Raw genomic sequence first — 17,247 nt, 5'->3', positions numbered from 1 at the left:
GCTAATGAATCCTCTCTCTGTGTCCTGGGTTTCTTCCTTTGATGCCAGAGGACCTTTGTAACTCTATTAAATGATCCTAAAGTGGCGAGTCCCTTGATGCTACTGAGCTAGGCTAGGTAGAGTGCCCCATGCTTGCTGCTTGTGAGATGAGCTGACCATGCAGATGCTAGGCTGAGCTGCCACCCTGCTGCACTGATGAGCAAGGGGTGAGGGGGGACTGGTCCCCTGTCAGCTGAGCCTGGTCATTGACACAAAGGGCTTGTGATGTATTAGGTTCTCAGAAAGGACAGAGATGAGGATCCTGTCCCTCCTTTGCTCATGGCCCAGCAAGGAAGGCTGCGGCCTCTGTCTAGCCCTCCTGCCACCTGATTGAGGGCTAGTAAGGGTCAGAGTGGTAGGACGGTCTCCCAGGCAGGAGTCAGAGTGCTCACTGACTTGGTGGCTGTCACAGCCGTGCCAAGACCCAGACGTCTTGCCATTCAAATGGTAAGAGAGAAATGAAGTGGTCCATTTGGGAATGCCTGGGGATGTGCTTTGGACCCCGGAGCCCCCAGTTCCACTCTGCTGGTTTGCCAGGCTTCTTATTTGCCTCCATTTCTCCCCCTCCCCCTGCCAAACAGAATCACCCCTTTTAGGCACACAGTGATCAGGAATCCCAGCTGGGCAGAGGCCAGCGAAAGGTAAAAATTGCATCTGAAACAGTTAGCATCAGAACGTCAAAAGCTGAGGGCACCCTGAGGCAGGCAGGCTAGTGCCAAGGCTGAAAGCTTCCCTGACAGCCATGGCAGGAGTTCCACAGAGAAAATGGTCCAGGGATGTCCGGACCCATTCAGTGTGTGATGGGGTTGGTCTGGGCTCAGCCCTTCTATCCTGTGACCCCGGAGTTTTAGAGCACTCTAGTGACCTCCACATCAAGCCGTGCCCTTGCCTGTCATGGGGGCATTTTGCAGATTTAAAACTGAGTGTTGAGGAGATAAATGGACGTTTCCAAGGTTGTATGTGCAGTAAGTAGTAGGGTCCCAGGAAACTAAGGGCATCTATCTTTGCCTTTTGTCCTGCTCCCTACCATCATGAAACCCCAAGAGAAAGACTAAATAACAATAGCAGCTGGGGTTGGGGATTTAGTTCATTGGTAGAGCACTTGCCTAGCAAGTGCAAGGCCCTGGGTTCGGTCCTCAGCTCCAGAAAAAAAAAACTAAAACAAAACCAACCAACAAACAAACAAAAAAAGAAACCAGCAGCTGAGAAAAAAAATGATAGAAAAAGTTTTGTGAAAAGTTCTAAGGTCAAGTTCAAGCACTTGTACTTTCGAAAGCGGTTCTTCCAGTGACTTATTACCATGACTTAGTATTCATGTATTTTCATAGACCTTTAGCAGCTACCCTCCCATGGGGGATGGAGTGGTCCCCACGCTCACACATGCATGCCATTCTTACCATGTTGAACTGAGTCCAAAGCTCTGCATTTCCCACCCATAGCCCTGGGATCCTGCAAACTTGTCACAGCTGAGAAAACTAGACTTGTGTGTCTGGGTTAAAGATGGCAAAGCCAAATCACATATGAGTTAGGTGGCCACCTGAGGTCATGAAGCCAAGCAACCAGTGTTCCGACCTGCAGCCCAGTCCCCCCCCCCCCCCCCCCCGCCTGTCATTTGCAGAGTGTGTTCCCCATATAGAACTATCCTGCAGCCCTCTGGATCCTGCTTCCACAGACCCTGAGGCTCTTGGGATCAGACACAAAGCAAGGGGAGGGGAGAGAGGCATCTCCCCTCTGCCACCCTCCCTCCCTGCTCTGCCCTCTCCTCTCTCAGGAGCAAGACACAACTTTAAATACTCCTGACAGCACTATTTTTAGTGGTCCTCTGGCTGTCAGCTTGGCGACATGTTCTCTGCGTGTTCCCCCGAGCTTTCTTACCCTGCTGTCACTCACGAGGAGCAGCCCAGAGCTCTGGTTCTAATCCCAGTAGCTCCTGTCAACAGAGAGACCCGACACAGCCTGCTTGATGTCTCTATCTCCGTTTCCCCGGGGAGTAAATGAGAGAATGCCTGGAGAGCACTCAACCTTGGGCCTGGCCCACCTAGACAGATGCTCAGCCTGGCTCCGTGTACTTTCCAGGGACTGCTGCAGGGGGTGACCCCACAGCATGGTGTGAAGGCTGTGCCTTGCGATGGGGGCAGCGATTCTGTCACTCTGGGGAGTCATTCATCTTTAGAGGTGACCCCTGGCTCTCTCTTCAGTCCTTTCAGATATCATCAGACATTTCAACCCTTCTGTTCTGATGCCCATGTGCTCTCCTGGGAAGAGTGGGGCAGCCCACAGTACTGCTGAGTAAGTCACATGCTTGGCCCTCTCCGGGGTCCTGCACTCTTGCTAGCCGTGGATATGGAGGGATTTGAGGGGGGGCGCCAACAGTTAGAGAGGTTTAAAATAGAGGTCTTTATTAAATCAGTGCCCAAGTTCCTTCCCTCTGCTGATGGCAGTTGGCTTTACTAGCCAGGGTGGTTCAGAGTAGCTTCCGGTTCAGAGACTGACATCTGTGCTGGGGTGGGGGTGGGGTCAGTTTCTTCACTCTCAAAAATATATTTTATTGATTGATCTTTCTCTACCTCTGCACAGAGACTTGTGGATTCAGGCTAAAGAGCTGGTGAGACATTTGAAAGAGAACCCGGTAAGAGGCTTTTTAACTCTGGCATGGGCGGGATGTCTAGGTTTGCTGCAAGACAATGACACCAAGACACAGAGTGGATGACCCTGGTGCCAGCTCGCCAGGAGCACACCTCAGGTGTCCTGGCCTCTTAGAAAGTGTCCCGTCGACTGTAATACCCTGAAGGGCACTAGAGAAAAGAGTGAGCAGGCCTATTTAGAATGATTTTCTGTGTGGAAACGCGGGAAGTCAGCAGATGGATCAAGTGACCTTTCACATAGGGAGGGGGTTAGGTTCTGGAGAGAGAGAATAGCTTGGATATGACCTAGAGTTTCTGCTTATCACTGTGTGATTCTGGATAAGGCATCCAGCCTCCCCTAAACTTGATTTCCCTATTTAAGAAACAGAGTAGTGAGAGAGCCTGACGCACAGGGTTTATAGAGGATTGGATGATCTATTGAATGTGCCTGGTACAATTGACGCTCAATAAAAGCGGGTAGTTATCCTTGTCATTGTAGCAATGATTGCTGTTATAAATAATTGCCACCGTGCTGGGGAGATGGCTCAGGCAGAAAAATGCTTGTTGTGCAAGCTTGAGGGCCTGCGTTCAATTCCCAGCACCCACGTAATAACTAGGCAGAATGGTATGTGCCTGTAGTTCCAGCAGTGGGGAGGGAGGAGACAAGGAGGATCCCTGGGTCATGCTGACCAGCCAGTCTAGCCAAATTTGAGAGCACTGGGTTCAGCAAGAGATGCTGTCTCAGAAAAAAAAAAATAGAGTGGTTGAGGAAGATACCTAATATCCATCTCTAGCCTACACAAATGCACATAACACACACACTCACGGGGACCAAGTGACCTGGCAAGAAACAGCTCAGGGAAGAAGAACTTAATTTGGTGCATGGTGTGTGGGGATGCAGTCCAGCATGGTGGGGAAGGCAGGGCATGAGACACTTGGTTACAGTGTGTCCCTCAGTCAGGAGGCAAAGAGAAATGAATGCTGTGCCCTTCTGGCTTCCTCTTCCTTCCTTTTTTTATTCAGTCTAGGCCTCTAGCCCACAGGATGGTGCTAACCGTATTTAGGGTGGCTCTTCCTTCCTCAAGCCTCTCTGGGGCTGCACTCAGAGGCAAGCAGAAAGGTGTATCTCCTAGGCGACTCTGAATCCTGTCCAAGCCAGTGATGTTGGCTTACATCCATATTCCCAGCACTCAGTGGGCCAAACGAGGCAAATCTTAGGCAATTTGGGACCAGCCCGAACTACAGAGTTAGACTTGGACTCAAAAAAAAAAAGATAAATAAATCCAGTCTCACTGGCAATGGTTAGCTATCATAATGATAATAAGAATGTAATTGTTCTGCATAATAGCTGGGTGGTCCGGAATCCAACCCTGTAATTTTAAAGATGAAGAAACTAGAATTTCAAGATGCCATGAGACAAGGCCAAGTTCACGCAGTCAGTTAGAGCTAAACCCCAAAGAGTGGGGTCCACAGTGTTCCCCGGCTACCCAAAGCTACCTCCGAAAACAAGTTTGCTTTGTAACGAAGTACTATGTTCACTAGAGAAAAGTCAGAAAGCAAATGTAATATTAAAGCCACCTTAAGCCTAATATCCAAAGATAATTACTAATAATGACTCTGTATGTATTCCCTTTGACATTTTTTTCTAATTACATATATGGGGTGTTACTGGATAGATATGCTTTTTTTTTTTTTTCTTTTTTGAGCTGAGGATCGAACCCAGGACCTTGCGCTTGCTAAGCAAGCACTCTACCACTGAGCTAAATCCCCAACCCTAGATATGCTTTTTGTAATCTACTTTTCTCAGTTTTTCTGGTGATATTAATTATAATTTCCATTGCCATTTTACCAGCCACATAGTGGTCCATTCCCATGAACGTGGCATAGTTTACACAATAAAATACTTCAGATATCTATGCTGTTGGCTGGTTTTCATCCCTCCCAACAAGGCATCATGCACTGTAGCTAAATCTTGTATGGCCGTTCTCTCTTTAAAATACCCCTTGAGAACTGGACCTGGTGGTACCTGTAATCATAGCTACTTGGGAGACTGAGGCAGGAGGATTGCAAGTTCAAAGCCTGCCTGGTTACAGAGTGAGTTTATGGCCAGCCTGGAAAATTTTGTGAAACTCTATGTTAAAATAAAAAAGAGGGTGTGTGTAGCTCAGTGGTAGGGTACTTACTTAGCATACACAGGACCCAGGTCCAATCTGATATTGAAAACAACAACAACTTTTTAACAAGGTATGCCCCTTAAGACAACCAGGTCCAAACTGCCTTCTAGAACAATTATTCCACACTAGACTACCAAGTATTACTTTTGCCAAAACGAACAAACAAACAAACAAACGAAAATAAGAGGGGACAAACGCCCAAGCCGGTGGTAACTCAAGCCAATAACCCTAGTACTCCAGGGCAGAGGCAGGGGGATCAGATGTTTGAGGCTAACGAAAACAAACCCATAACAGTGATTTAAGGTAGCTGATGTGTGAGACTGAGAAGCATGGACAGATGGACTCCTGGCCCAGCTCTTACCCCCGGTCCCTTTGCTGTTATGTTTCAGCAACTTGACTTTGAGAAGGACTGGAAACTCATCACGGTCTTCTTCAGTAACACAAGCCAGTGTCACCTGTGTCCCTCTGCTGAGGAGGTAAGCTGCAGGCTGGGAGGCTGAGGGATGGCTGGTGTGGAGAAGGGGCCAACCCTGGCTGAGCACTGTCTGCTGAGCTGGGGGTGAGGCTCCTATTTCAGAACTAGGACAAGTAGATGAGTGGGTCAGGTGGGTGGGTGGATGGACAGATGGACGGACAGACAGATGGATTTTCAAGAAAACAAACAAAACAATACGTATTTGCTTTTCTTCCTGCAGTGTTTTAGTGTGAGAGCACGCACAGAACATAAAATTGGCCATCTTAACCATTTTTTTGTGTGTTATGACTTGGGTGGGATTAAATGCTGTCATGAGTGTATGCCTAACAGTACGCATTTATAAGCATCACAAGTGCCAAGAATGCTTTTAAATTTGGAATTTTAAATTTGTAAAAGAAAATTTATTGTTATAGCCGTTGTTCAAAACAATGGGTCCTGGGGTGTTTTCATACATGTATAGAATGTACTTTCATTATACCCCCCCACACCCATTACCCTCTCTCCTTCCCCCTCCCCCTCTTGCCAAACAGTTCCCCTTCTGAAGTGTTTATCTAATTATTCTTTATCAATAAAAACTCGGGAGTCAGACATCGGGGTAAGAACCTGACTGATCAGAGAAGAGGCAGAGTGACCAGTGACTGCCTATCTCTCTCATTCCTCCATCCAAAAAGGCCGAGACCCCCTCTAAGCCCTGCTCTACTACTTCCTGTCTCTCTATCTGTCCTCAGTCCTCCAAAACCTCTATGGTTAATTTTGGTCAGCTAGTGGCTAGCTTTGCCCTCTGTCTCAAAGCAAACATTATTGTCAGAATGTGATCAAAATATCACACAACACCCTTCTACTTCCAGGCCTTAAAGAAAAACCTAGATTCTACATAGGTGAGAAAATGTGTGTTTGTATTTCTAGGTCTGGCTTATTTTGCTTACCTATGATTTCTAGGTCCTGGAAATGACACAATTTTATCCTTCTTTGTGGATGTATGGTACTCCATTGTGTCGATATACCACATCATCCATTCATCTGTGGTGGGCTCCTGGGCTGGTTCCATAGCAGTGCCATGAGAAGCATGGATGTATCAATGTCACTAATGTATCGTGACTGGAGATCCTCTGGGACTCTAAGGAGTAATTTGACTGGGTCATATGGTACTTCTGTTTTGCATTTTTGGAGGAAACTCTCTACTGCTTTGCAGTAATTTACTAATTCATATCACTACCAGTCATATAAGGACCCCTCTCCTCTCCAAAAAACAATCTGAGACTCCAGCTCTACTAGAGATTTTTATACCCACCATCTCTCATATAAGGAAAATAAATTCAGGCTTAGATAAACTGAGCTAATAATCTTTCTACACCTGAGGAGAATCAGCTTCCTAGTTAGTTAAAAATTGTTTTGCCTCTCTTCACCTGCCTTCACATGAGTGCTAGATTTGCAGATAGTGTAGGATGCGTACACTTACCTCACCCTAAACCTATGAGTTCCAGCTTGGGCGAGAAGGCTAGTGCTACCTAGTTTACTAAAGGCAAACAACCTGTGGATTTTATCGTTCGGGCTCATTGGCTCTACTAGGAACAAAACCTAGTAGTTTCACTTAATATTTGTGTAGGTGATTATATTGTGACTTCAGTATTGATTGAAGACCAAGTCTGATCAGCTGAAAATATTAGGGGTGGCTGGGGCCATAGGCTGTGGCAATACAAATGACATACAGATTCTTCTTCAGTAGTCTAAAGGCTAACTGTCAATTACCATGGCTTGCCTACTGACCCCTCAGCCCAGCTCCCAGGAACTCTATCCTTCCATGGCTCAGGCCTGGCTAACTTTCTTGATATTCCCCTCCTCTGCCACATCCCTTCTTCCAAATTCTGCATACTTGCCCTGATCCCTGGGCCACTACCAAAGTTCCCTTTTCTTAGTGCTGTGGAACCCGAGGAGAATCATGGTAAAGATCCCCCTTCCCTACCCAGCTCTCAGCCTTCCTGCGGCTCTTCTGAGTGTATTGTGTACAGATGATGAAAATTTCTGTCCACCCGTGCCAACTGAAATTTACACACTCTTTTTGTTCTGTCTGGGGTCATTGTGCATGTGAACATTAACTCATGAATTATATATCCCTGCATGGAAATATTCAAGTGTGCATTTAGACATTGCCACATTCCTCTGTATAGCCACTCATTATTCTTCAAATACTCACTTATTATCATACCCATATGTAAATTAGCCCTCTCACGTGCAGACTCAGACACATGTTAGCGTACCTGCGATGGGTTTGCTCAGGCTGGCATTTGATTTTTTTTATGTATAGGTGTGTATTCACAGATGTTTACACTCATTCACAATTTCTTCTCTGCACTCTAACCTGCAGCCAAGCAAGCATACATGACTCCTTGCCTTTAACGTATTTATCCCTTCAAGCATTGTTGAATACATGATGCATTCTGAGTACATGTGTCCCATTTATGTGACTTGGTTTTTTGGTTTTTTTTTTTGGTTAATTTTTAGTTCCACAAGTAATCCATAAGTCTTTTTTTACTTTTAATATTCTTTATTTTTATGAAAATATATTCATTGTGCATATGAATGGATTCAGCGGGACATTTCCATATAGTGTGCACTGTGTGCCTTTCATCACATATTTTCAAGTCACGTTGATACCTACAGATGAGACCTTGTCTTGCTGAGCAAGCTGGTGTTGGCTTATTGACAGCGGCTTATCTCTTTCAAGTTTCTTAGTATTTGAAACACGTACAAGTGTCTTTCTAGGCTCTGAGGTCATGGGTGCTGATGGTACATTAGTGAGTCCTCACAAGTTAGTCAGAAAGCTTTCAGCAAAAACTGCAGAATGGAGCCGGGCAGTGGTGGCGCATGCCTTTAACCCCAGCACTCGGAAAGCAGAGCCAGGCGGATCTCTGTGAGTTCGAGGCCAGCCTGGGCTACCAAGTGAGTTCCAGGAAAGGTACAAAGCTACACAGGGAAACCCTGTCTCGAAAAACAAACAAACAAAAAACAAAAACAAAAAAAAAATAAAACACTGCAGAATGGAGGGAGAAGGAAAAGGAAACAGAACAGAATAAACTATAGAATGTTCTAGTTCGTTGAATGAAGTTGGGGGCTATGGACTCAGGACATCTCTGATTTCTTTGCTCTGGGTACCTGCACTGGACTGTCATATGCACGTGACATACTGAGTCATGGTCCAAGGGGTTTGAAGACAAAAGTCTAGAATAGACGTCCTACGTATATAATGTCTCTCACTTAGAAACAGGGACCTTTGGTGAGCCAAGAGGCAACCATCCTGTGCCTGGAATGACTGGGTGAGCCTGGATTCCCCAAATAGCTACAGACAAACCCTTGACCCAGGGGTTTCCAAAGCAAGATTCACACTCGCAGAGGAGACACCATGTCCTCCACATCCCCTAGGGAGGGTGGATGTCCTGAATGAGCTACAGATGAGCAGCCGGGACACTTCTGGACCCACTTACCTAGAGCTCTTTGGGGGAGGGGGTGGGAGGGTAGTGCCATGCTCAGAAGAATCCAGACAATGCTTATCACTGGCCATTGCAACAGATGGGCTGGGCTGGCCTCTGGCAGCCTCTCACTGACTCAGAGCAGAGGAGAGACAGGGATGGGCCCTTTTTCCTAGGCTGTGGGTGGCAGGTGGCCCTCCCTGCAACCCCCATCTGGTGATTGGCAGCTGTCTCTAAAGTCCCAGCCCCCGTTCCCCCGGGTAATAGCACAGCTTCTTGCCCTTCCTTGCCTGGCTGTCGGAGCCACATTGCTTCAGGGGACAGCGAGTCTGCAGCCAGCTGAGGAGTCTGACTTCTTGTCTTTTTATTCATTTCGCACACTGAAGTGATAACCAGGGGTCAAATTTAGAGATGCTCTCACTTGCTTGTTTCAAAACCTGCGAAGAAGGGGAGAGGGCTGCACTGGTGGGGGCCAGGGGGTGGGTTTGTACATTCCAGTAATGAGGCCTTCTCAAGTCTGGGACCCTGTCTCTTACTCAAGGCAATTGGGGTGGGGTATGAGAAGGAGGGATTGGCAAACAGCCAAGCTTGGGTTTCTGATCAGGAATCCAAAATCCAAAAACTTTTGAGCATTTTCAGATTTGAGATTTGTGGATAATAAATACTCAGATGGTAAAGTCCATGCAAATACCTCCTCATTGGAAAGACTCCAAAACCAGAAACACTTCTGTCCCAGACATCTCTGATAAGGGATATTTGGCCTGTGCCCTGTGGAAGTTTGGGATTGTAAAAATTGTACTATATTTTGGTGTGTGTGTGTGTGTGTGTACATAAGATGACATGGTGTATATGTGGAGATCAGAAGACCTGTCAGTTTTCTCCTTCCCTCATGTGGGTTCAGGGAATTGAACTTGTGTCTTCAGGCTTAGCAGCAAGCACCTTTATCCAAAGAGCCATCTCATTGGCCCATCCTTTTTCTTTTTCTTTCTTTTTTTAATCTTGTTGATTACATAATGCATGTGTGTGTGTGAGATACACACACACACACACACACACACACACACACACACACACACACATATATATACCATGATGTAGAGAGGTCTCAGAACAATCGAACAGGCCGCCAGGCTTTGGTGGCAGAAGCCTGAGCAATCTTGCCAGTTCCCCTCTTGGAAGTTTTGAGATATGTCTAGGTTTTACATCCAGGCTGGTCACGTTCCCTCTTCAGATTTGATTTTCTTCAGATAAAAGCAACTCCCTCAGCACTTGGGAATGTGTCCCACCCTTTACTGGGAGCATCAGAACCACCACATGTTCCAACCTTGGGCTTGTCCGTAAACGCCTCCCTCGTGAGAGGTTGACTGTTTCTCTGGTGGAGGATGGGTTAGAGAAATAGAGACTGGACCCAGAGCCCAAACCAAAATGGCCTGGCTCTGGGATTCTACCCTTGTAGGGAAGCATGAGCTCCATGAGGCACTGGTCACTGTCTCTGTGGGCTCACCTGAGTCTGGGTCCCTGGGCCTCATGTCCTTCCTGTCGCCGCCCTTGCTCAGCCCGGTTCTTCTCTCACAGAAAAGCCATTTGATGAGGCGCATGGAAAAGCTGTGTGAGATACTGGATTACCTGCACCAAGAGGTGAGGCGGTGGCTCCCCAGCCCCTGGGGCCTTGGGACGTGGAACATGAGGCAAGCATCATTTTGAGTGCCCCTGAAGCCCTTCCCAAGGGAAGCCGAGGTGGGATTTGATTGGCTCCCAGTGGCGTTTGCTGGAGCGGGGGTAAATGGACTTCTGGGTGAGAGAACGAGACCCCGAGACATGGATCGCTTGAGGGACCCCATCTTTTCACCACCATATAAAGGGACTCCCCTGAGAGGGGCTTGGCGGCTCTTAGAGGCCTCAGTGTCCTTGCTCTCGGACTGAGGCTGGCCCTTCTAGAAGCTGCAGGTTCTGAGCACCCAAGAATGGGACTGTGGCTCACCTTCCCCTGGGATCTGCGCTACCCCAGGATCGGCGCTGCACTGACCACCAGAAAGAGGGGCAGCTGCATTTCTAAGATGCACAGCTGGAGGGGTGACGGCTTCGGACCAACCCCATCCAAGCCCTCTAAAAGGGAGGGCCCCCAAACGAGACCCACGGGGTTGCAGAGAGCCCAGAGACTGCCATGGCAGCCACGCCCAGCAAATGCTCATGTCCCTTCCTGTCTCTTACGTCTCTTTGTAAATCCCTAGGTCCCCAGAGCATTTGTGAATTTGGTGGATCTCTCTGAGGTTTTGGCCATGTCTCATCAGCATCAAGAGACTGGGTTCAGGTAAAAAAAAAAAAAAAAAAGGAGACAGAAGAGGCATCATCTCTTGTGTGTGATTGTGGTTGGTACATGCTGGTACTACACAGGCTCTCCATGTACATTGATCCCCTGGGGGGTGGAGAGACCCCCGCATGGAACCTGGGGACTTCAGTAGCTGTCTTGCTCACATACTAGTGAGTGGCAGAGTCAGTGGGGGTGTTGCAGTATTTAATTTGGTTGATGCAGTGGCAGAGCCCCACCCCCACCCCCAGTGATTTGAGGGTTTAAACCACAGTTGGCAGAGTGCTTGCCTGGCCGCAGGGTTCCGTCTCTAGCTCTGCATAAAACTGGGCATGGTGATTCACATCAGTAGATGCTGCCCTTGGAGACAGAGGGGAGGGAGGGTCAGAAGGGCAAAGCTCTGTGCAACAAGTTGGAAGCAAGCCTAGCTTCTACGTGAGATATAGTCTTAAACGAAACAACCACAAACCCCCTGCAGGTTTGGCAAAATATCTCTGCCACAAGAAGTATTAGTGACTAGGAAAAAAAAAACTAAATATATTTTAATGCTTCAGAACTTGGTTCTCATGTATTTCTGAAATTTCTCAGAGGATTTTTTTGTTTTATCTTCAGAATCTGGTATTTGATTCTGAAAAGAAGTTCATAAGAAAAAAGTCAGAGTAAGAACAGCTGAGAAAGGAAGAGGGGGTTTGAAGGGGAAGGAAGGTAAAAGGAGACTAGGAGAGAAATGATGGGGTGTGGGTTTCTGAGGTGGGGAGCATGTGGAAGGGAGAGGAAGAACATCTTCATAGCATATCCTGACCCTGTGGACAAGGGCCCCATGGGTGCCTTCTATCCTGAGCTGGCGATTTTTGTCAACTTGGCACAAGCTAGAGTCATCTGCAAGGAGGTGGCCCTAACTGAGAAAATGCATCCATAAGATGGGGCTGCAGGCAAGCCTGGAGGGCATTTTCCTAATTAGTGATTTATGGGGGATGGCCCAGCCCATGGTGGGTGGTCCTGGGTTCTATAATAAAGCAGGCTGAGCAAGCCATGAGGAGCAAGTCAGTAAGCAGCACCCTTCTGTGGCCTCTGCATCTGTTCCTGCCTCCAAGTTCCTGCCCTGCTTGAATTCCTGGCCTGATTTCCCTCAATGGACTGGGATTCCAAATATATCAGCCCAATAAATCCCTTCCTCCCCAAGTTGATTTATCACAGCACTAGTAACTCTAATAAGATACACCCCAACCTTCCTACTCACCATTTGCCTCTTCTACACTCTCTAAATCCACCACTTCCCCTCCCCTCTTCCTAAGCAACTCGCTGCACCCCCAGTCACGCACACACTCTCTGTTGGAGGCCCTCTGCGTCTCTCTATCCCACCAGCATAATCAATCATGCCTGGCACCTTTTGATCCGCAGCCCTGCACCAGAGCTTTGCAATTGCTCGGAGGAGACCACGAAGTTGTCCAAGGCTGTCATGCAGTGGTCCTATCAGGTGAGCCCCATGTGGAACCTGGGCTGCTGGCTCACGAGGGCGAGGGAGTGTGGAGGAGGCGAACAGGGATGGTGGGGGACAATGAGCTACCTAGCTCTAGCAAGACTTGGCTGAATTCAGGACTGCTGGGAGCCAAGGAGAGGTACCCTCATGGTACTCCCTGTGATGAGTCCTTACTGTTAGAATGAAGGAGAGGCGCAGCCTGTGTGGGAGTGGACGATCATGCTGACAACAGCTAGTGCAGAGTTTGGCCCATTCATTCTGAAATGCTTTTTTTTTTTCCCCACTGCCATTGTTACTGGCACTGCTACATGTGTGGCTCCCCAGCCTTTCTTCTGTGAGATAGCACCACCTCGGTGATTGAGCTATGTGAGGCATTGAGAGTATGGATAGTAGATGGAGAAGAAGTCTGGACCACATACCTGCCCCTGCCTCTTCCTCCTCTCCTACCCTCTCCTCCACAGAATCCCCACCATACACACTATACAGACTGTGCCTGTATAGAGGCAAGCCACAGCTCCTGAAGCCATACATTTTTAGTTGGCCAAGAGGCCAAGTTTGTAGGGTATAGTGGGCTCAGTGAAAGCCACTGTCCTTGCTGGTAAACACTCAAAATACAGTGCCCGCTGACAAATGTTCAAATTATTTGCATTCAACTAAGTTGTGAGTATAGTTGTGTGGTGCAGTCTACTCTTGATATGATTGGGGGGAGATCAGGATCTAATGGGACATGACTTTGCAGACTTAGCCCCCAAGGAGACCGTGGTGGCTTCTCCTTTGCATGCAGGGCTGCCCTGCACTTCTTGAGTTTCCAGAGAAGAGACTCCAGCTCTCAATCTGGTATGCCCTAGTGCTGGGGCTTCAGAGACAAAGGAATACTCAATATCAGTCAGTCCTCAAGAGCCCTAAAGTGTAAGGCAAGGGGGCCGGGCCTTCCAAGCAGCACACAATTGTCTATCATGTGTGGAGGTGGTTGAGTGAGGGGTCCTGGTGTGCTAAACACTCCGGCTGGCTTGGGCTCTTGAACGTGAGCTCTCTTCTCCCTTCCTCAGGAAACTTGGCAAGATCTCCTGGCCTCCAGCAAGTTCAACAAGCATGAGTCCTTCACAGTGGTTTTCCAGCCTTTCTTCTATGACATAGACCCGCCTTTGGTGAGTGAGCCATGTGAGGCATCGTGAGTATAGATAATAGATGGTGAGGAAGCCTGGGCCACACACCTGCCCCTGCCTCCCCCTCCTCCACTTCCTCCTCCTCCTCTCTCCTCTCCCTCCCCCTCCCCTTTCCTCCAGAGAATCCCCAGCCTTTACCCAATATCAGATGTATAGTTGGAGACAATACCACAGTAGTCTCCTGCCCTTTCTCATCTAATTCCCTCACAGAGGCAGATTCTGAAAGGCAGGGTAGCTCCAAAGTGAAAAGCAGGGCCTTGGGGCTGATCGCTTGGCCTAAAGCCCTGCTTCTGGAATGGGCCAACCGTGTGACTTCAGGCAAGTGGTTTGACATCTCCGTGCCTCGGTTTCACATCTGTAAAACGAGGACTGTTAGTAATATTCCATCCATCTGGAGTGGACGTCGAGATCTCATGAGCTAACACGTGGGAAGAACTCAGGGCCTGGGGCTCGGAAGCCCTGGGTACCTCCCACCTTTGTGATTATTGGGGATGGGGTTTTCAAGATCACTCCCTCCAGCTTTTCCCTCTGTGTGCCCTTCTACCTCCATCTCTGGAGAGAAGCATCTGCACCTTCCTCCCCAAGGTCACCCACTGGTCAAGGGACTATCTGGAGTGTTTAGCACTGAGGCAGCAACATGCCTGCCTACCAGGGTCTCTGTAGCCCCTGAGCCTTCCGGGCTGTGTCTGGGAACAGCTCCCAGTTCCTGCCTATTGGCTTCATTGTGAACCTCCAAGACGTACCTGCTGTTTAAATTTCTGGTTCATAAGGAGGAAAGGACCCCCTGCTCATGCCTCACTGCCTCAACTGAGTCGCCTCCCTGTCACCTGCTCCTGTTCTGAGTTCTGAGTTCAGTTTTGGAGGCACCATAACAATATAGAGCAATTGGAGACTTACCCTGTCCCTGCTGGCCCTGACCTCCAAACCCTAACCCCAGACAGTGCTTCTATACTCTTTAAGGAAGAGCTAGGGGACAGAGCTGGATGGGCCATGGCCCTGTCCACATGGATCAGTCAGTATGTAGAGGCCATCATATCCTGGGGGTGAGGGTCGGGTGACAGAGTCCTTTCTTACTTTATTCTCTTCCAGGAGAGGTCCTCACCCCAGGATCCCAGCACGCTCGCCCTCAGAATCTGGAACAGCATGGTGAGTGTGGAGATGGGAGGCTCATGCCAGCCTGTGGGGGGATTTACAAAGGGACAGCCACTGCATCTCTCTGCCCATGGCACCAAGAAACAGGTGTGGGGTACCAGTGGAGATGCTGACCAAGTTTGACCTCAGAATCTTGACCTACCGATGACAGGAGCTGGTGGGGAGCTCCATCCTGCTTTCCCCAGAGGCAGAGCCATGTCCCTCGAGGTTGGCTTCAAGTTTCATTTCAGGGCACAGGCCACCCTGCAGTTTCTATTCACTTTCCTCACGTAAAAGGCACCATGCAGGTTTAAAGGTGTAGGTGGTACCTAGAGCCATCATGGTCTTCAGAGAGATGACCGGGGCTCGAATTAGATTCTGCCTTTCATGCTTGCATCAAATCAGGGTATTAACTCCCCGCACACAAAACACATGACCCCTGACCCCACCCATTCAGTGTATCTCACCGTTGACATCATAGATTCTGTTGATCTCCATAGGGTGACAAAGATGGGCTTTCCCAGGTCCCCAAAGATTCCCTAGGGCCTTTGGGATTACTAGTGGATGGAAGGTACCCCAAAGCTTGATGTCCTTTCAGGGAGCTTCTTTTACCCTTGTTTCCTCATCCACGCTGCCCTGTCTTTAGAATCCCAGCAACGTAAATTGGTTTTTCTTCTTCCTTGGATTAGAAACATTTCACTCTTTTTCTCCTACTGGTGAGCTGCGTGGAGTATATTGAGTTTCAGTTAGTCTAAGGTGACCTGTGGAGATCAGAGCAGGACACAGAGCAGGGCAGAGAACAGTGGTAGTGACCCCATATATGAAACACTTTGCCCTTTGTCGATGAAACCCAAGGCCGTTTCCAAAGACATTTGCTGGTAGGGCAGGTGCTGGGAAGAGATAATTCCTTACCAGTGATTCTCATCCTTGCTAATGCCGCGACCCTTTAATACAGTTCCTCATGTTGTGATGACCTCCATCCATAAAATTATTTTTGTTGCTACTTCACAACTGTCTAATTTTGCTGCTGTTATGAATTGTGATATAAATGTGTTTTGGAGATAGAGGTTTGCTAAAAGGCTTGCAATCCACACGTTGAGAACTTCTGCTAGCCTTCCTTCCATGAAGGGCGCAGAACAGACCCCAGGCTCCCTGTCTTCCTGTCAGCCTCTCTCAAGGAGATAGGGTTGACTGTGCCAGCTCAGCCAAACCTTAGCTTCTACCATGCCATGCTTCCTCAGCCAATAAGTGTATGCCTTTACTCTGCCATGCCTAGTGCTAGAGGAGACAGGAGACACCAGGCATAGCCTCTGTCTTCTTGGACCTCAAGGTCTAGCTGGGAAGACCTCAAGGAAGGGACCAGTAACTAGAACAGGGCACATGTGCCTGGGCCAGCAGGGATGTGCTGGAAGTTCCCCAAACTCAGTATGAACCACAAGGTCAGGAGGGGCCCCAAAGATGGGATGCAAAGTGAATTTGAAGTGGTGTGTGGGAGGAGAGCAGAGCAGACATCTTTGGCAAGAGGACCTCTGTGAGCAAAGGGTGTGGGGATAATGAGCCGAGTCCAGCAGTGAGTGGCAGAGAGAAGGTATGGGGACATGGGACCCAGAGCACAGACGAGTCCAGGAACTCGGGAACAGCTGACGAGAGCATGTCAGGGCGGGGTCCTTTCCCTTTCTCCTGCTGTGGATGTCCTCGGTGTTGGCGGCAGTAATGGCGACAACCAGTTTATCAGGCAGCCAAGGGACATTCCCATGCTACTGACCCAGTTTCCTCTCACTTGCTCAAGGGTAACTAGGAGCAAGCAAGTGCTCAGCGGGAAACAGAGATCTCTCCTTTAAGGCCAAGGGTCTGGGGTACAGCAAGTGCCAGGAGGAGGGCTTCATGGAGGAGGTGATAGTTGTCCTAGGCTGGAAGTCACCAGTCTCTCTCCAGACCTGTCCAAACACCCGCAAGCCCACAGTTTCCCACAAGCCCTTCAAGGTGCTTGCAGCCCAGAAAGGGAGAGAGGAGTCCCCCAAGTATTTCAGTTCCCCAGTTTCCTCGGGGGCAAAATACCAGGCCACCCACCACCCTGCTCGAACCCACCCACGGCTCCTGCAGGCTTGAATCTGCCTGTGAATGATCTGGAATGTGACAGGTTAGGGCGAGCTGAAGGGTGTCAAAGTGTTCTGGCTCCAGGCCCACTTCTGGCTGTTTCTTGACAGAGTGACTTCTTTCTCTCCTCTGCCTAGAGAGTGTAATATGACCTTGAGCTAGCCTCAGAGGGCTTGGGAAAGAATGGGAGCCTTTGGGCTCCTTACACATCTTTGAGTGCTGTGGTCCCTTGAGAACATGGGGAAGCTGGAGCCCCTGGTTTGCGGTTAGCTTACCCCAAAACCAT

At 48.7% G+C, this 17,247-nt stretch overlaps 1 protein-coding gene across 1 annotated transcript in view; it reads left to right on the top strand.

Moving 5' to 3' along the window:
• Positions 1-17,247, top strand: part of Plb1 (phospholipase B1) — a 94,820-nt gene that overhangs the window by 1,224 nt on the left and 76,349 nt on the right. The window contains exons 3-10 of the mRNA XM_036171024.1: positions 2,238-2,328; positions 2,617-2,668; positions 5,227-5,313; positions 10,355-10,417; positions 11,011-11,090; positions 12,489-12,564; positions 13,617-13,715; positions 14,823-14,879. Of these exons, the coding sequence (XP_036026917.1) occupies positions 2,238-2,328; positions 2,617-2,668; positions 5,227-5,313; positions 10,355-10,417; positions 11,011-11,090; positions 12,489-12,564; positions 13,617-13,715; positions 14,823-14,879 (605 nt within the window). The remainder of the gene's footprint in view (positions 1-2,237; positions 2,329-2,616; positions 2,669-5,226; positions 5,314-10,354; positions 10,418-11,010; positions 11,091-12,488; positions 12,565-13,616; positions 13,716-14,822; positions 14,880-17,247) is intronic.

This window comes from Onychomys torridus, chromosome 21 (assembly GCF_903995425.1).
Source record: "Onychomys torridus chromosome 21, mOncTor1.1, whole genome shotgun sequence".
In the NCBI taxonomy this organism is placed as follows: Eukaryota; Metazoa; Chordata; class Mammalia; order Rodentia; family Cricetidae; genus Onychomys; species Onychomys torridus.
The sequence above is the reverse complement of the archived record's forward strand: the minus strand, read 5'-3'. Positions and strand labels throughout refer to the sequence as shown.